Source organism: Microtus oregoni, unplaced genomic scaffold, assembly GCF_018167655.1.
Source record: "Microtus oregoni isolate MIOR12 unplaced genomic scaffold, Mior012 000038F_ref0000394, whole genome shotgun sequence".
Lineage (NCBI taxonomy): Eukaryota > Metazoa > Chordata > Mammalia > Rodentia > Cricetidae > Microtus > Microtus oregoni.
In genome coordinates, this window is record NW_024543097.1 from 3,946,418 (window position 1) to 3,966,896 (window position 20,479).

A 20,479-nucleotide genomic window follows, 5' to 3' on the forward strand; every position below is an offset into this window, starting at 1 on the left:
ATTGTGATGACCTTAATGTTTTCTTTTCGCATTATTATTTATTCACCTTATTGTTTTTATTTGTATTTATGTGTGGGGAGTAGGGCATGGCCTACATGTGTTGAGCAGAGGGCAAATGTGTGATTCCATTGTCTTCTGCCATGTGCATCCCAGGGATAAAATGAAGGTCTTCAGGCTTGCTGACACACGCCTTTACCCACAAAGCCATCTCATCAAGCCCTTCGGTGATAAGTTTTTAAAATAAATTTGGAATCCATCAGTATTTTTTATAATTTTCCATAAGAATTGAATTCTCAAAATCTATTTTCATTAAATAAAAAAGTAAGACACATACAACTTGAATATTCCAGACTGACCAAGTTTATTGATACAGGGTTTTAAGAGTGTTGTAGACCCAAGTAGATGATAAAGGTGGTGCTTGGGCTTGAGATTATCAATATTTTATTCATATCCCCTAGCACAGCAGATGCCTGATTTGTGTGTCATGAAACACCCAAGGCTTATAAAAATTTTTGGGACCCTTAAGTCTAGAATGGTCTAGGTTGTTTTGATCTTCATGGTAGTGGTAAGCAGATGTGGACACTTAGCCGTGGGTGTTCTTGAACTGACATCTGGGCAGTCTTCCCAAACACTGTGTTCTGCAGGGAAACAGAAGCAAGTTAGATGTTTATAGCAGTTCTTTGGAAAGAACATTCTGGAGGTAATTGTGAGCCAACACTCCCAAGGCAAGTCACACCCTTGCTTTAAGAACTTGCTTGTCAGCCCTTGAACCTCAACTATTACAACATAGTTTGTTAGAGCAGTATTTGTTAAAAGTTAATGTTATTGAAGGGATTTAGAACAGTAGTGTTACATGCCAACTAAAATTAACTCGTCTCTGGTTAGTTGAATTTCTACTGTTCAACTGTAGTAGAGTTTAAAAGACAGGGTTTGTAGACAGAAGCAAAAGGATTTTCTTGTACACTCATATAAATATGTTGTATCTATTGCCTGAAGAGGACAGCATATTCTGGCTAATATAAATAACCTACGATTAGGAGGCAATACTTATTTTATCTAAAGCATATGCAGTGAAGCTGTTATTTCTTTTAGCAAAGTATCAGGCAAGCCTTGTGTATTAAAAAGATAGTAGGTGTGTACCTTCCAGACTCCGTTCAGACAGACATGATGTGCTTCACAAAAGCTGTTGGACAATACAGTGAAGAGTTAGAAAAGCCAAAGTGAACTGATAAGAAGATGAAATCTGACTTTATTTTCCAGATGACTATCAATTTCTCTCAATGGTATTATTATTATTATTCTAAATATTATTATATTATATACATATATCTATAACAAGCAAAGAGGAAATATTTTTTAGTAAAATGATTTTATAGCAAAGATTGATTGGTGTGGCTATATGCCTTTATTTTCTTCTCTTCTCGTTCCTTCTCTCCCTTTCCTGTTTTATTTTTTGTTTATTTTTTCTTATGCTTTTTCTAAATTTGGGACATCATAGATTTATTGAAATGTGGCTGGTATTTGGAAAGATAAAGTTTATTGGGAATACTGTAAATTTCAAATAATATTACACAGCTTTATTTATTTTGAGTATATATTGCTTTCATACCCTTTGTATGAAACTGCTGTAAACTGGCAACTGGCAATAAATACTGGTTACTATGAGGTGGTATTTCTCTCTCTCTCTCTCTCTCTCTCTCTCTCTCTCTCCATCCCCCTTTATCCCTTCTTTCTGTGTGTATCTCTGTCCCTCCTCCACAAACCCCTATGTATGTGTGCTCATCAGTCCTTTCCTCTCTCTTTCCCTTCTTCCAGCAGGGTCTCACTCTATAGCCCAGGTCTGGCTCCTCTTTCTTCAGCTTCCTAGAAATATAAATATATGCTACTATACCAAGTTAGTAAATGATTTTCACGTAAACAGGGCCACTAGACAAAGAGTGCTAAATTTCAGTACCAGCCTTGCTGTAATGATTTGATCACCAATAAGTAACTACGTTTCTTTGCCCTCCAGTTTCTTGATTCTCATGATTTTTGTCCTAGTAAAAGATTTCAAAATCTGTTCAACTCTGGTGTTGTATTGCACTTAATTCTAATTTAAGCCATGTCTATCCCTCGGGGAAATTGTGGAAATGCTAAGAGAAAACATAAGGAAACACAGGTTAAACTGTATAGGATTTCCAAAAGGCATTGGAATTAATTCTGCATATATGTTTGTGTTCCCATACAAATATCTCAGGATTAGGCCATTTACTTATAATAAATAAAATACATCAATAAAGAAAGGAAAATAAGATTAAGTTGGAAAGGAATCTATTGTTGGGTGGTGGGGGCATACACCTTTAATCCCAGCACTTGGGAGGCAAAAGTAGGAGAATCTCTGTGAGTTCAAGACCAGACTGGTCTACAGAGCAAGTTCCAGGACAGCCAAGGCTACACAGAGAAACCCTGTTGTGGAAAAAGACTACTAAACAAAGAAAGGAAGGACGGAAGGAAGGAAGAAGGAAAGAAAGAAAAGAAAAAATAAAAAAAGGAAAGAAATCTATCTTCAATCAAGTAAAAGCTGAAGGTGCACGCTGGCTGTACCTTCATAGTTGATGCAGCCATTGGAGTCTTCCTGGCCTGCCAGCAACGCTTCCACCTCTTCCTCCTTCATCTTCTCACCTAGTGAAACAAAACACTCTTAGCTTTAGAAATAAGACCTCAGAATATTTTCAAACTCTCAACACTAGTGATCAGCCATGGGCTTTTGAAATCATGATTAAACCCTTGCCTTCGAGGGGTAAAATTTGTCCCTCCTTGTTTGTCTGGCATTTGGGAGGCTTCCATTAAGCTGATTTTGGATGGGTGGATGGAAGATAATCAGTGTCCCTCATGTCCCAACTATAACTTGCGAGGAGCACAAATTTTTATTAACTCATGTCCAATATTTTTTGTTATCACTTCACCCCCGAACAGTCTCACTTGTCACAGAGGCCAACGGAAAGAGTCAAAGACTTTTGATGCCTATTGTTTTCATGTTTCCTTTGTAGTCTTTGCCCTGTCTACTTTGATTATGACACGACTTTCCTGCCATGGTCTTCCCGGTATACAATCTCTCCAGTTTAGCCCAGTGAAATGTATTCCCTTACCCAGAGTGGCAAGGACATGGCGGAGTTCAGCACCCATGACAGTGCCATTGCCCTCCTTGTCAAAGACACGCAGCCCCTCAACAAAGTCTTCATAGCCTCCCTGGTCCTTGTTGTTGGAGATAGCTTGCATCATGGGCAGAAACTGCTCGAACTCGATTTTCTTAGCATTCATCTCTGGAAGAAGATTGCAGTTTGTACATTACTAGTCACCGTAAGATACCACCTCTGAGTCACAAACCAAATACAAATGTTTATGAAAATCTTCCCCAAATGCAAATTTTCATAGACATCTTCACATAACTTAAATTCCAGTGGGTAAACTACTAACCTGACAAAAATACAGTAACAGGCAATAGTATGAGTTCTGTAGTCACAGTGCTAAGCTTTCTTCCCAGATCAACACAACTCTGAAGCAGTAAGCAACTTTGCTGACCACTTTTTTATTTTCATTCATTGTTCGTTTTTTAAAGATAGGCTCTTACTCATCTCTGTGTGGCCTCGAACTTGCCATGGAATTGAGGATGTCATCGGACTTCTGAGCTTCCAATTCCACTTTAAAAGTGTTGAGGTTTATAGGTGTGTACCCCCAAATGTGGCTCTACTTTTCTCTCTGGAAATTATTTTGCATGTATGTGGATGGACCTGAATGTACGTATGTGTGTGGCACATTTGCTGGTGCCTGCAGAAGGTGAGTAGGGTGGTAGAGCTCTCAGAACTAGAGTTACTGGTTGTGCTACCTGATGTGGGTGCTGGGGATCTAACCCAGGTCCTCTGAGAGGGCAGTAAATGTCTTTAACTGCAGAGTCCTTCTTGAGCCTTGGCTCAACTCTTTTAAACTCTTTGTGCACCGTATTCTCAGTTTTAAAATAGAAGTACTGTACAATGTTACTGTGAGATTGAATGAACCCAGGGCATGAAAAGCTTGTTAAAATGCTTGGGACAATTTGATTACTTAATATATTTTATAAGTACTATGCTTGCTATAGTCCACAAGTATCAAGGAAGCAATATAAAATTTTCCATAATAACATAAACATAGTAAAACATTACTGAACTATATAGAGAGCCTATGCTTGAGCTTTTGTGGAGTCTTCAATTTCTTTGAATTTGAAGTAGTTTTTAAAAAGAGGTTCCCAAGAAAATAGTGTGTGTCAAATATTGCGTGACATCCCAACTCCTTTCTAATTCCTGGCCAGAATTTCTAGAACTTTCTTCAGGATATCATGTTGTTTACAAGCAACAGTAAACAGACCCAAAAGGTTGGATGTATGTGTTTATATATTTACACATATACATAAAAATAGCAGTAAAAGGAAAAGAGTCCATGAACGTGAGAGGGAATGAGGAGAAAGCACGGAAAGGGTTGGAAGGAAGGGATGTGGGAGGAGATGGAGAAAAGATGACTCAATATATTATTATATTGGCTCCACAAGGAAACGAGGGAGATGATACAATTATATTTTAATTAAAACTAAACTAACTTTTAAAATGTACTTTTGTCTTTGAAGGTATGAACTCTGTAAAAGGAAATGTGCTCATCTATGCCTTATCTCACTGTTTATCAAGGAATAGTTAGTTGTTCTCTAGAGGGATGTCTTTATGATTAATCATGGCTTTCTACAAAGGGTGTATAGCCTTGGACTTAACCCTGGATTTAGATACCGTGCTGTGCATACTGGTCTCATCCTTCCACGCCATTTCTCTCTGGTGTGATGTCTTATCTCACCTGCACGTCCTCAATGGAAGTTAACTCATATTATTATTATTATTATTATTAAAAAATGTTAAGGCTTCCCAGTCATGAGAGGCACCATCAGGAGCAAACTGAGTTTATTGTGTGGCAGACCATTCACAATTTCCACTGATCTTCCAGGAACTTACCTTCATTGCTAGGGTTCCCGAGAACCTTCTTGACCTCTGCATTGGTGGGATTTGTGCCCAGAGCCCGAAGGACGTCACCCACTTGACTTAAGGTGATCTTGCATTCTCCTGTTCTGTCAAACAGGAGAAATGCCTCCTTGAATTCTGCAAGAAGCACGAGACATTCAGGCCCTGGTGGGAACTGACTTTCAATTTCCTGGAACCTTCTAATTAACCCCAGGTCCTTCAAACTCTTCTCTGCTCCACCATTTCTTCCAACCACTCAAGTTATCTCCGGCTCTCAAACCGTCACGGAAAACCCTCTGGTGTTTCTGTGGGGAATTGTTCTGAAGCAGCCTTTCTAGTTTTAAGCCACATTATTAGTAATGTGGAATTAATTTTTAATTGTGGAAATTGGAGCTCCCAGTGATAGCAATTCTTATTTCTTTCATCTGTGTGGGAAGCAAAAGTCACTTAAAATATTCTCGTGCCTTGAGAAAGCTCGAGAGTCTCCAAATAGTCCTTCAATTAATTGGCAATATTAGTAAAATTTCCAGCTGGGGCTATTGTATTTGAGTTTAACCCAAACTTTTTTTAAGTTTGTAGAAAAATCTTTGGGGCACCAATTTTATAGGCTGTCTTTTCAACTAGCTTCCTCCAGAAATAGCTTATTATTATTTTTAAGTTCGAAGTGTGAGGCAGGCTTATAAGTTTTACAATGCCATTTAACCACCTCAGTGTCTGACTCAAAGAGGCTCCTACTATGGTTAATACAGAAGGGAAATATTTTTGGACCAATTATTATGATATATTCATATAATTCTTTTTTTTTGGTTTTTCGAGACAGGGTTTCTCTGTGGTTTTGGAGCCTTTCCTGGAATTAGTTCTTGTAGACCAGGCTGGTCTCGAACTCACAGAGATCCGCCTGCCTCTGCCTCCCGAGTGCTGGGATTAAAGGCGTGCGCCACCACGGCCCGGCATATTCATATAATTCTGATTTAGCCCCCAAATAATCCATATGACCAAAAAATCTTCATAAGAACATTTTTTAAAATTAATATTTAATGGCATTAACTATAGATTCCCATGCAGCTATAAGAAAATAATGCAGAAAACATTTATTTTCTCCTTTGTCTAGTTTTCTCCAATGTAGCACTGTGCAAATGTTTCGTGTTATTACATGTCCCATGTTATTAAAACTGAGATATTTGCATGGATGGACTGAGCTGCTTTTGTTCACATCCACATCTGTGTGTGAATTAAGAGTGTATCTCAAGGCACTGCCTTTTCTCCCCACAATAGCTCTGCCAGGTACTTTATGGCCTATAATTCTGCTTGGATCGAACAGCTTCACCTTCACAATTATAACTATAATAATTTAGAAATATATAATGAAACACCTGGAAAGAGGGATAAAATAGATTTAGGAGCCAGTAAAGGCATTTTAAAGGAAATATCTAAACTTAACTAAGTGAAAATTTCTGGAAAACCTGGAAATACTGATGGTGACTTACAGATGTTAACCCCAACGACCCTGGAACATTTGAATGAATTCACATAGGTGAATAAACTCTCAGAACTGAAAACAATTTTTTTTTTTTAGGTTACCGCAATCTCCAGCAAAATATGCAGTCTGGAAAGGTCCCTCTGTTAACACCCTGATGTCCTGTCTCATGAGATCTAAGATTACACAGAGTCCTATATACACAACTAGCTACCATTCTTGCTTAAATCCTATGCTCACACCATAATCTGCCCCAATCTGGATAAAGGGTGCCTGAGCCTTGTGGTTTCATGAGTCACATACTATTTTTTATCTTTCTAAAGGTCACGTGGAACTGGACTCCTCTCGCTGCTGGCTTCAGATGCCAGACACAGTGCTCTGAGGACTCTCGGTGACCCAGCTCAGATGCTGGTGTAGCAAAGGGACTTTAATGGCGGTCATGGAATCGCCCCGACATTATCTTTTAGTAACTTAAAGGCAGAGGCCGGAGAACTAATTCTTTTAATCTTGAACTTTTAGCTCAAGGTTTAGTTCTTCTCTTCAAGGTTCTAGAACAGACTGGAGACCTGCTTCCTTGACTGGCTATACTGACAACATTTATTATAACCTCACCATGCTCCTTTGTGTATGCATTGTTTGTGGTCTTTGCTTAACCTCAAGAATAGAGTGGAGTTGTCTTCACAGACAGCAATGCAAGGAAACTCAACAGTCTTTCATATTTGACCTTTAAGAATATATTGGCTGATCTTTTGCCCAGAACCACACCATATCCAAAATATCTGATGATGGAATTATTTTCCACCTGTCCTATAATGGTGGTTTGGAACACTGAATTGTGACTGGGGAACTTTAAGATACAGACTTTAACATTTATAATTTAAAAATTAATTAATTCTTAAGTAACCATATGTAGCTGGTGGTCATGCTAACAGACAGCAGGAATCCTACAACTTCCAAATGCTGTAATTTTCTTTGTTTTTCTCCCCTTTCCTTCAAGCCAAGTAGAATATATGAACAACATTTTTCATTCGTTAAGCAAGGACACACATTCAAGTGGTCTTGGTTTATTCTGAAAGCACAGAATTCTCACTTAGTTTAAATAGTTTACGTTTGTGTTTCTGACATAAAGAAAAAAAAAAGCCCAGACCAATGTAATGTTTATTCAATTCTGCGGCTAAAACCTGTTTTCAATTTGGGTGATAGGTCTCACACTCAACACTAAGTACATTCGTCTCAGCAAGGGTTTTTGAATCTTTCATTGTTTGATCCAGCGATAGTTTGGCACCATGGTAATAGTCTAGGTAAGGAATTGTAGAGGGCTGGGAGGCAGGGTTAATGATGTAGCTGCATCGCCAGTTAAAGGTATACTTAAACAAATTGGAACCATCATTTCCTTTAAGACAAATCCTTCGTAGTATAACTTTAAACAATCTTGAGTTAAAAGTCATCCAGCCATCCAAACTGTCTACCTGAGGCCAACAACCATGATATTGATATCAGTGAGTTTGTACTACAGCAAATAACCTTTTGTTTTAAACCTATACCCAGACAACATCAAAACAAACATGATCCTGAAAGAGACTGAACAGTGTGGAAGCCTTAGGCAGGGAACTCTTACTAATCACCCGTAGTTATTTGTACCTTATATATTATATATATTATATACCATGCTATACATTATTATGGCCAATCATCTAACCTATAATATCACATAACTTAACTGATTGTGTCTCTCCGTTCTGTAAATGCATTCTACTTAGTTTATCCACATATTATGATGATTTCACCCCATAAAAAAATTCTCCCTATACTTTCTAATCCAAAAATCAAGCTTGTTTGGGATATTGGACCCTGTTAAATCCAAACACAAAGGGAAAAAGTTAAAGTGTCAAGGAAGCAACCCAGGGTCTCTTCAATCCTAAAAAGTTTGAGACGCATCGATAGCATCAGTACCTAAGAAAAACTGCCTAGCCCATTTGAATTCATACAAAATTATGACACTATTGTTAATTCCTTGGTCATTGAGGAAGAAAGACCTATCATTTCTCCAGTTGTCTGTTTCATATCCCTTAACAAGGTGTTGGATTAGGATCCTTCTCTGTCTGTGAATCTCTTCTAGTTCACAATTCTATGTTTCCACGGAAACTAGGCAGGTTTGGCTGTCAGGGCAGCTTTCATAATCAGTTTCGTTTTTCAGATTGAACACTCCAGGCCTATCAAATCTCTCTCTAGGCTTTGACTAGTAAGTTAGTTTTCTAGAACCTATATCTTTTGTGAATATATCATCTATGATCTTTCCTAGTGCTTCAAATTCATCTTATTTAGGAATCAGTAGCTACACGGACTTATAGTCTATTTTTTATTTCCTTACATTTTTGGTCACTAACTATAAGCAAGAGCTTCAGTTATACAGGTTTATATTTAGAGTGTTTGAAAGCAATTTCTATTTAGAGGAACAACCCCAGTGTGGATAACTAGGCAGCACTTAGCCCATCCCAAGGGAGTTGGTTTTCTCACTTGCCATCTCTGTAAGTCTGCACTTATGAAACGCTACGGCTTTTAAACTTACCCTCCTGCTGCTCCTTAGAGAACTCGATCTGTTAGAAAGAAATTAATCATAAAATATATTTTAACCAGAGAAGAGCACCCTGATATACAAGTGCATCCAGCTCATTCCCCAAGTGCTCTTCAAAGTGAGCTCCAGCAGACAGCCCAGTTTTCAGAGCCCAGGCATGGAAAGGACGCGAACAGTCTAAGACACAAAGGAGCATGCTGTGGAGTTAAGTGACGTTTTAGAGACAGGCAGAGAGCTCTGCCTTCCGTAGAGAAGCTCAGATCACTTACCCGCAATCTGGTCAGCGCTGAAGGACTGCAGTGACAAGAGGGAGAGAAGAGAAAGAGCTTTCAAATGCATTGACAGAACGAGTGCTCTCTGCTCTGAGCGGTTAGGAAACCATGTGGGTGCTCTTAGCACAGGGCGGGTGTGTGAGGGCAATTCTGAACCTATGAGCATAAAAATCTATTGCAAAAAATAATTTAAAAAATCTTTTCTCAGTATCTTAATGATGTAAAGATATTAAAAATGCTAAATCCAGCACATCCTAGAATGCCCTAGTGGTGTATATTTAGCATGTGTCTGGTAAGATACATTTAAAACTGCAAATAGAACGGTATATAAAAACCACCGTAGGTCTTTCTGCTTCATTAGCATATATGTACTAGTGTACAAAACTGAAGAATCAGACGCGGTTTGCTTCCTGTTAGCTGGGAGTTATCACTGGCGTCTATGTAAGCACACCGTTTCACTAGCTGCACTTTTCCCCTCCAAATCTAGATGAATCTTACGTGAAATGGCAAAGGCAGGTGAAGCACACAGACCGCTCTGGGGAGGGAGATGCATTTCCCCCCATCTGGTGCAATAGTTGGACGTCATTTCTTCTATCTTCATCATAGATCCTCAAAACCAGCGCTAGGTTCCCAAATCCTTGTACTAAATACGTTCTCCCCTCCGTGCTGTTCCTTGCCTGCCTGTCCCCTCAGTAAGCTCCTGCTGCCCACTGTCTCCTTCTGTAAAGGACATACTGTTTTCTTGAAGGACCCACCATGATGGAGTTCTGGGCTGCAACACAGCGGTGGGGCTGGCGAGCAAGCTGAAGGCAGCGCCGATCCCTGAGTGGAGTCTTTCTTCTCGGTGGCTTCCTTTTATTTCTGGTCAAACTGACCTCATGTCTAGCATCGGATTTCACAGGGCAGTTGCCACTCCTCCCGGAGGAGCTCTTCAGCTTTCTTAGGGCAGAGAGAAAGAGGGACGTGCACCCTAGGGCTATTTTTAGGAACCCAGGGCCTAGAAGTGAAGAGCCCTCGTGAGACCGAAGCCTGTCAGTACTTTTATGGTCTTTACCTCTGAGATGTTCTCTGCAGCCTCTTCCTTCAAGACGTTTCTTTGCTCATGGAAAACTTGGGATTCTTCTAGGGCTCGGGCTTCTGCTGGGTAATTAAGGACCTTGCAAATGTCTAGTCAGCAAGTCTGGAACTTCTTGGATTAAACTGGCTTGAGTTTTCAACTAGTAACTGGTATAGAAAGAACACTCTCGAAAACTCCATCCTTATGATAATGTTCTGAGGACTTGAGAAGACTTTGTGTGTTCTGTATATTTCTTAGGATTCCTTAGGACGCACCCACATGACAACTGGTCAGCGTTCCAAATCTCCATTAGGATTATACTTTTGTAAAGCAATATTCTCAGGAGAATAATCTAAGGAAGAAGGGATTGGGGTTCCACTTCCTACCTCGTCTCTTTGTCTCCTACATTAGGTTTGGTATGTCCATTCTTCCTTGTTTTTCTATTATATAGACTGACTATTTTTTTTTTTTTTTTTTAGTTTTTTGAAATTCTTAGCAGTCAAGAAAACTGACACATTGTTTTATTTTTTGTTTGTAAGTTTTTACTAAAACCAGTCTGTCCTGTCCAACTCTTTGTGGCTCAATCCCCAGACCAAGGAGAAAATAACCTAAAGTAAGGCTCATGGAGTGCAGAATAGAACTTTAACATTTTCAAGGTGTTGGAGGGAATAGGCCAGCAATGGGCTTCTACAGCAGCTTATCTGAGAATGGGGAAAGCTGGAATGGCTGTGGGGACGATCAGTTTAGGGTGTCCAGAAATAGCTACACAACTCTCTACATAACTCAAACATCTCAAGTGGAAAAAGATGAATTGTGATTTCCGCAACGGCCCTTAAGGAAGGTATCCATAGAAATCATCATGTGTGCCGCTCACCCTCATACTATTCCAGAATAAACAGCTAAATGGATAACTCTTCTTCAAAATACATAATTATGTGCACATATGAAAATACCACAATGATACACTTTGTTCTGTATAATTATTAGATGCTAATAAAATATTTATTAGATTCTAATCAAAATAATGATTAGATGCCTATCAAAATATAAAAAATATATGTATCACTTTTGTCCTAAAGTTCACAAGTTGTGAAAACAGTCTTACAGGAGCTTGAGTCTCTTGATGAAGAATGATCATTTTGAAGTTAGTAGTACCTGGGTCAACATGTCTTCATAAACAAATTGATATTTTAAGAGGTTACTGGCGAATGATAGTTAATAGAAAAATTAAACATGCTTTGAATCATTAGAAGTAACATGGGGAGAGTATTAAAACTGAAAATTTTAATCTTTAATAATTTTGTAACTTAGAATGTCATGATTTTGGGTGTCTAAGTTAAAGTTCTATAGAACATACCTTTTAATCCTCTTTCTCAATTTTGTAATTGTATTTTTGTATTTGTCCTTTAATGTTGTACTTTAATGTTGATGTAATTGTATTTATGTGTTTGTACCATTAAATTTGAGTTTGCTAGCCATTACTGAGAACCAGTATTTGAAGCTAGTAATTAAATATTACATAGAAGTTGCCTTTTGCCAACAATGATAATTTTCACATTTCACTTTTTTTCAGGTGGAAAAGTTTAGCCTTGAATTATGTGGAACATGATCAAATTTTATAAAAACTTGCGGGTAAACTGGAAAATCAGCACGGAACTTGAATTTATGTTGTGAACAATCTATCTGTAACCACTTAGACACCATCTAAAGGTTTGTTCTTACTATTAAATAAGAAGCTACAGAGTGGTAAGGACTACTCAATTACTTCATCCCAGTTTTTTGCTATATCTTTATCATAGTCACAAAAAAGTTTATTTTTTAACATACTGAAAATCAAAATATAAATGTAAACATATCAGTTGACACAAGAAAGCATAAACTATAGCTATGAGAAAAGGAATCCTTCTCCTGTCCACTGTTAGGGTGACACACTGCCTCTGGCCTCTCCTCCTTATGGTAGGAACACTATCAGCTGTTTGAGCGAATGCTTCATCTGCTCCCACAGCCATTTGGTTTGGGCCTCAGTCTGAGGGCTCATCACCCAGTGTGTTTCAAAGTTGGTTTACATCTTTCTTGTCTGGCGAGCAATCCACTGTTCCCTCCTCTTTTCATATGAAACATTCTTCCAGCCTTCACAAGAACTCCTCTTCGTCAAAGTACGTGTCCTTCTCTACGGCACACCTGGTTCCTCTTTTCTACTGCAAGCTCGTCAGCCTTCTTGCTTCATCTGCTGGGAAGCCCAGGCCAATGCTAAAAGGCCAGAGCTTGTTTCTGATGTGGACCTGGATGTGTTTTAACACAACATCTCTCTCTAGAACACTGACCTTGCCTTCTACTTAGGCTCTCTTCTATTCCAGCTCTATCAGGTTCCTCTCCCCTATTAAATGCTTAATAAATTTTCATTCAATTGAAGCCATTAGACCGTTAACACACTAAACTCCCTGGTGCACTCACTGTGGTCTGGCTGTGTCCCAAGTTTCTCTTTTGAGCATAAGCTTTCCCTCTAGAGTATTATATCCCCAAAAATTTTATCTCTTATTTTACAAAGCTTACATTCCGGAGAAATTACATATATTCTCTGCATCTTCAGCCCCCAGAGCACAGTAGGTACACTCATTCAAAATTCCTTACCATTTATATCTCTAGCGTTTTCCTTTAGATTTTATATGAATGCTTATGGTACAGAGTTCTAATTTGTCAACCTTCTATTTCTTTTTAAAGGCATCTATGACCTGATCCTATGTCTTCATCTCACACTTTAGTAAAAGGCCACATCACACAGGGCTGTAGCTCCCCCATTCCCATTTGGTGGTGAGTTTAGGTAAAAAGCAGTCTGTAAGGCATCTGCTACCGTGAAAAATTTTTACTGCAGTGGTAATGGGCTGTTTTGATTTGAGAATTGTCTTTCAGGTAGTAGTCATGAAGTTTGGTTCACTGACTAAAGATAAGTCTTCTGGCATCTAGAAGGAATTGCTTTATAGGAAAAAATATTACAATACAGTTAAAATATAGAATTGATATATGTTAAATTTTAGTGTCTCAGAAGAACAACAACTGTATTAAAGAAATGTATGGTGTTGAATACTAAGGGAAATGCCCTGGAAGGAACGTGGACGATGACGGTCAAAGCTCTCCCTATTTCAGGGGGATGAACAGAAGCCAATGACTGGAGCTAAGAAAAGAAGATGCTGTAACCAGAGACGTTAGTTAAGAGAACATTGTTGGATACTCTCTGCCTTCCTGCCTGGCTGAGAGATCAGAGTTAGACGTATATATGCCTTTAAGAAAAAAAATTAAACTAATTTTTCTTACAGAGTTTCAAAAATCACCAAAATGCCATTAGGAAGAATATTTGAAACTCTTAGAATGTTGTGCTTCACAGTAAGTCACTGAAGGCTGATAGAAAAAAATTTCTCTCCTTTTTATTCTGAGCCCAACAAAATGGATTTAGGGTGCTTATTAAAGTATTATATAAACGGGAGAAACTAGAGCATTGAGGACATGGTGCTGGCCCAGGCTCTCTGAAAGAGCTATTAGAAGGTTAGATTGGATTTGTTGGTTTGAATGATACTAACCTGGGAGGGCTATGTTCAGCAGGCTCGGGCTGGCCCTCTGAATTCTGTCGCCTAAGCACAAAACCCATGCAATTAAAAACAGCTCAGTTTAGATCTGCAGGAACCACTAGCAACCTAAGTGAATTTTGATACAACTTTCAAAATGTGATCCAAGTCGGCTCTTTTCCAGCTTTCTCTCCTCCTTTTTCATAGTTAATACATATGAGAAAGAAATGTAAAATTTCTTGTGAGCTATACTTTTTTGAACATTTATCTATTTTTATGTAAGTTCTTAAAAAATAAAAATGTGATTTTGTTCCTTCACTTTTTAAGTTTTATAATGTAAGCATTCAAAAAATGTTGCACATGCTAAGAAATTATAATTATGTTTTTCCCATTTGTCTGGAATAGAAGTTTCTTTTTAGAACTTATATGGAGATAAATAAATACTAAATATTCTTCTAGAGATTTTGATGAGATACATGGAAAGCTAAAATGGGGTTTTATTCTGGGTGTCATGACAAAGCATGTGTGGCTTGATTTAAATAATATCTCTAAATTAATTTTTCTGAATATATGATTTCTTGGATTGCTTATGGGTCTAATATGTTCTGAATTTTGCATCTTTAGTTAGTAGAACCTCCCGCAGCTTACTTTATGGAAAAGACAATTATGCTGTAATCATTGCAAAAAAGAAAAATGTATCAAAATGTAATTTCACAGCAGCATATTCAAGTCAACTGGATTTTTGTGCACAGGAGATAATATATTCTTGGGTGGCTTGTAGTCAGGAAACAGCCCATTCACAAGGATAGAAGGAAAATGTCTAACGTAGGGAAAGCTCCCCCACCCCTCCAACTTCAAGCCATTAGTATTAATTTCTGATAAGAGCAATTTATCACCCATATAATTTAAAATCCAACCAGAATATTCTGAAGTCATAGATACTTTTATATTACAGGTTTTGCTTTCATGATTCTGGTTTGGGTGGAAAAAAAAAACCCGGAAACATTGATCAAGAAATTAAACTATATACTTTCGTATTTTCACACAGAAGTGTTTCAGTCCGAAGAGAAGAAAGTACAGTCTCAGCAGACTAAATATAATCCTTCCACAATTTCCATGAGTCAGACGGGTGTGTAATTAGGGAACGACTCCTAAAGGCAACGTGCCAGGGCTTTGCAGTGCTGAAATGTCAAGGGCTAAATGGGGCACCATCACTTGGTGGGCTCCTCGTCTCGCACAGATTTAATCATCCTTAAAAGAAAGTCAGTTTCGCCTTCAGTTGACGAATGCGTCTCTTTGAGTTTTACTTTACGTTGCTACAGCTTGAAATGTCGCCGTGGAGAGAGTTCCACGATGCCCTTCAATGTTTTCCCTCCTTTCACCTGCTCTGTTCCCTCACACGTAAAAGATGAATAACATTATTGACTTTGACTCATATGCTTAAATAATTCTTCCCCCTTTTCCCCGAGGATATATTGCTTTCGCTCATTTTTTTTTAAAATTAGAGATTGACTCTATGTATTTGTCTCATGCTTTTCCCTAGTGATATTATTGTTAATATTTAACCATATCTATGACATTGCCGTTTCTGCTTATCAACTCCAAAAAATGCTAATTAAATCAGTGAGCTTATTTATAGCAAGTAGAGGTCTCATTTCAGGAGCTTAGCCCTATGATGGCATATTTAAAATTTTTATTTGGTATGTCTGAGGTTAGTACAACAAGACCACAAATGACTTAAAATTCAACATTTTGTTGCAGATGGAAGTAATTTTATATCCATTTTTGTTTATAAATTTTTACAGGGAGTTGGAACAAAGTGAATGAGATGTCTTCGAAAATGCCTAAAATTTCACCCTCTGTGTATAAAACGGAATGTGTAGTTCCCAACAACAGGTGTAAGGGAGGGAGGGTAAGGGAAGCTGTGAGAAACAGAACACTCAGAACTGCCAAGGTCAAAGTCTTGCGAAGCCGCTCTGCAGCGGACCTCTCCCGCCCTCTCCTGGCGGCATAGCACGGCGCACTGTACTACAGAACAGCTCTGCGCCCCGCCCTGCGATCTGCCCACTCTGGGTTCTAACTAAAAAGACAGCAGTTTGTTTTTAGAAACGGGAAGTAACTGAACGCTCAACAGGGTTTACTATGGATTTGCCCTGCTGGTGAAGTCTTATCTTCCACTTACTGGTTATTTGATGATGGGCCTCGAGTTAGTTCAGTTTCCTCCATGGGAATAGATAAAAACAGTCTCTATAACGTTGGAAAAGCTAAATGTGAAAATAATCCAGGATGAAATCACAATGGATGTTGAGTGCTATTATGACAGTGGGGCTTATGATATTCAGTCTTTTATGGAACCTGTTTTCAAACATGTCCAGAAATTCCTTGAATGGGATTGGGTTTATTTTAGCCTTGCTAGAAATGAAAGAAAATACAGGTGATCCCCAAAAGTTCCCACGTCTGAGCCAAAATAAATCTACACCTTGGACCTCATGCACGATATATAATGTGCCCTCACTGAACATTCAGGACATACACATGTTTGCGAACAGCCTACGTCCAACGTCCTCGTTAAATCTAACATTTCAGTCTTTCCGCTACTGTGTTCAGTTACTGTTTGGAGATGTGTTGTTTGGCAGAGTTTCTGTCAATGCATTCTTTACCACTACTGGTTTAGTAACGCTGCTGCAGTATCCAGTCAGGAATGAAGGACCAGACTGTGGCATGAATCCAATGCGAATTAAAATGTAAGCAACACGTAGGTCTCAACTCACAGCAATCCTGGTTTACCAGCCAAAGCATGCACCATGCAAAACAAACAAACAAAAATAATAATAAATACAATAAAACCACTTTCATATTTAAAATCTCTTAAAATCCAGACACGCGGTTATCCCCTCAGGCATTTATTTTCACCGTTTTGCTTGGCTGCAACCAATATTCCCTCCTTCATTTGCACCCTGAATCATAATGGCGGGGTTCGAGCCCTACAGATGTGATCCTGGGAGGCAGCGTCATTCGAGGACGGGGTTCTGTCACTGGAGGTAGCAGCTCTCTGAAGGCAGAGAGCGCTGAGAACTAGCAAGAACGGTAGGACTAGTGTTCACACGCCAGTGTTCACGTTTGTGAAAACGCCGCTCACAGGAATGTGTATGGGCACAGAGACTCCCGAAGGCTTTATGTCAGAGCAACTGAAAAAACATTCTAAAGGAAGAGCTAACAGGCTGGGAAATCAAATCGGAAACTAATCAAAAATATCCAAGATTGTTCAGAGTTTATGGTGAGTCAAATATGGGTATTTTAAAATGGACCATGGTCTTAGCTGGGCAAAGTATTGAGGAATGAATTGAATGATTGTTGTGTCCTATATATAAGTACACTTCAGCATTACCCGCAGTTTAAAGGATAGATTTCTAATCTTACAAGGTTTATGAAATAAATCCTATAATCTAATTAAGTTTAGGCCTTTATACAGTTTTCAGAAAGTTAATGAATATGTATATAGATATATTCATTTTCTCTGCTTGAAAAAAAGTTTATAACTTACATGAGAAAATATATCTAAAAACATCAAATGATTAAAAACATCGTAATAGGAAATGTTATAACATACTTTCTAATTAACCCTGGTATCTACTGGGATAAAATGAAATTTTATAAAGCTCCCAAGTTGCATCATAGTCTCTGGCGTTGCTAAAACCCTTCCAAATATGTACTGATTTCATTCTGATGAGGGAAAATCATCAAAGGAATCGACATTCCTTTACACAAATGAGATGGCTTTGGTTTCTTCCTTACTGTCCCCGTCCATTATGGATGGTTCTTCTGAAGGAAACAAAAGGTAATTTCCCTCCATTTCTTCAAGATTCGTTTGAAGCTGGATGCATGCTTTTAATCCTAGCACTTGGGAGGCAGAGGCAGGCGGATCTCTGTGAGTTCGAGGCCAACCTGGTCTACAGAGCTAGTTCCAGGAGAGGCTCCAAAGCTATAGAGAAACCTGTCTCAAAATAAATAAATAGATAGATAGATAAATAAATAAATGATAAATATTCATTTGACTTCTGTTCTTTCGATTTGTTTTCCTTCTCACAGTCTACCCTGTCTCTTGCTTGGCAATGGTGGAGCATATTGAGTTTGTACAACTCTTAAAATTCCTCAGTTTTTCTTGCTCATACTAGCATTAATTTAAAACAAGGATGGGAGGCTAAATCGGTGTCACAATTCAGGGAAGCGCTCCTCCTCTGCGGCTGGAACAAGAAATTTGCTTAATTTCTGGATTAAAAAACTGATGTTAACAGAGCGAATTCACTTGCTTTTTGACACACAGTTCCTCTGGAACAAAATCAAAGAAAGCGTGCTTTCATTAGTGGGACGCTTCTAGTATTCTTTTTTAAGGAGGCACATTTTCTTTTCTTCTGGAAGTTTATCTCAGAAACAGGGATTATATTGTCTCATAAATCACAACAAATATAAGAAGAACAGCCTCAACACTGACTTAAGGTTCTAAAGTCGTTAAAGAATACACATTGGAGAACCAGGAAGGACAGTGGCGGCTGTAATCGTCAGCCTGCATCTGTAAAGACACCAACTAAGATCGCCGAAGGTGAAAGATTTGGTTTCTTTTTTAATTAACTATAAGCATCTCGTCCTCAAAAAAAAAAAAAATTCCAGAAGATCCAACGTGCAGTTTTCCTAACTGGACATTTGTCAGTAAAGTTCCATCCTACGACCAAGTTTTCTCAAATGTAACTTCAGGTGCAGATAAAGATTAGACATTTGCCATAGCATGTTTGCCTCTTTGGAACATGTCTCATTTCATATTTAGATGAAAGTTACAAAGATTATGGCTATATTTGGTTTCATCACATAAATGCATGTGAGTTCTGATTCAATATTATTTTAGGGAATTTTTTTAAAGGCTCCATGATTATATTAACATAGTCAATGTAATGTTTGCGGGTAAGTCAGCATTATAACTTTCTCATACAGTGTCAAGACTGAGACATCAGATGGACTACACACAGAACCCTTGGCTTGGATGGAAGGATCACCTCATAAGCACTTTGACTCTGTCCTTTCCATATAAGGCTGGGTTCCTTAGATGAAGATTTTCAACCTGCCATGAGGACTAATCTAAGCCCAGTTAATGAGGAGAGGTGGATATCTGATGTGTCGCTGAGAGGTAGCGAGGACATTCATTCGTCATTTTCCAAAACAATCTTTTTTGAAGCTGAAAACTTGGTTCATAGAAAAGTGTTCACACACACACACATACACCACATTCGCCTTAGTTCAAGATCAGTATGTAAAAGGCTCAACACACACTAACAGCTATAGAAATGACAGTATATATAAATACATATATTATGTACGTGTATGTAATATATATTCACAAATCTGAATTAAATGCTATAAACATATAAACATGATGATAGTTATAGTCACTGAAGCACTCGAGTGTGTGGTTTTCCGCACTGAGATTGCACCAAGTGGTGTATGAAATTTTATTAAGCAAGTTGAAGAGGAAATTAACTTGAATTGCAAATTTATTTTTCAGATGAAATGAAACAGCTGTCAAATAGATGTGTCCAAGACAGCTGGGTTATCAGCTGTCTTCAACTTTCTGGAAACAAGCAGAGGCTAAAACTTTTTTTTTTTTTATGATGTAGTTTTAGAGTCAGGGATCCAATTTCCACGGAGATTTTATTTTAAAAATGCACTTCTTAAATATTTGTAAATGCAAAATCTTTAGATGGGCATATCTCCCCCTAAATGGCACTTTGACAAATTAGGGGGAAATGGAACACAGAATCAGCAAATACTGATCAACGAGAAAAGAGTGAACAAAAACCTCACTTGGAGTCCCCAGTCTTAAAAACGTCACTGGAATTGTATGCTGAAACCCATGTTTTTAAGCAGGGTTCCTGGCATCTAAAACACCAGTTCAATGCCATTCCTTTCAATGAAAAATACACCTCTTCACAAACTCCTTGAGTTCCTTAGTGCTGAGAGATGTTTCAGTGACCAAACCGATTCACCTGTTTAGTTACCTTAATAGCAGACAGGTCGATTTTTTCTTCTTTAGGTTTGGCTGGGGCTGGGGCCGGGGCCGGGGCTGGGGCAGGGGCAGCAGCAGCAGGCTTCTTCACGTCTTTCTTTGGTGCCATGTTGATTAAAAGGATGGGTTAACAAAAGAAAGATCTCCTCCAAGAGAACCCGTCAAAGTGACACTTGGAAGAGCAGAGGCGGCTCTCTTGACCTGCAGCCCAGCGTCTGGAGGTTGGACCCAGAGTGTTGAATGGTATAAGGGCATGCATATATATTTCACTTAGTGCCTAACAGAACCTTGACACACGCGGCTGGATTGGACGGTTCAGTTGTCCCGGGGGGTGGCATTCCGGCTCAGACTATAAATGGAATCTAATGGGTCAGGGCTTCCTCAAGTTTTTTGAACGCCTCTTGCTTTTTTTTTTTTTTCTCCACCTCCATATATAAAGGAGAAAGATGCCTGGTGAAGCCAGCCGTG

General features: G+C 38.6%; 1 protein-coding gene across 2 annotated transcripts; it reads right to left on the minus strand.

Annotated features, from left to right (window-relative positions):
* Nucleotides 1–344: 344 nt before the first annotated feature.
* Myl1 (myosin light chain 1) lies at nt 345–20,233 on the minus strand. Of its 2 annotated transcripts, none has more exons than XM_041631877.1 (7): nt 20,004–20,233; nt 9,062–9,089; nt 5,010–5,153; nt 3,129–3,302; nt 2,584–2,661; nt 1,141–1,183; nt 345–638 (listed from the first exon to the last, which is right to left on the minus strand). In XM_041631877.1, exons 1-6 carry the CDS (start codon nt 20,118–20,120, stop codon nt 1,155–1,157), a joined length of 570 nt encoding a protein of 189 aa, XP_041487811.1. In that variant the 5' UTR covers nt 20,121–20,233; the 3' UTR covers nt 345–638; nt 1,141–1,154. The 2 variants fall into 2 exon arrangements, with proteins under 2 accessions (XP_041487811.1, XP_041487812.1); XM_041631878.1 differs by lacking the exons at nt 9,062–9,089; nt 20,004–20,233 and adding exons at nt 9,337–9,361; nt 10,095–10,296.
* Nucleotides 20,234–20,479: the final 246 nt, after the last annotated feature.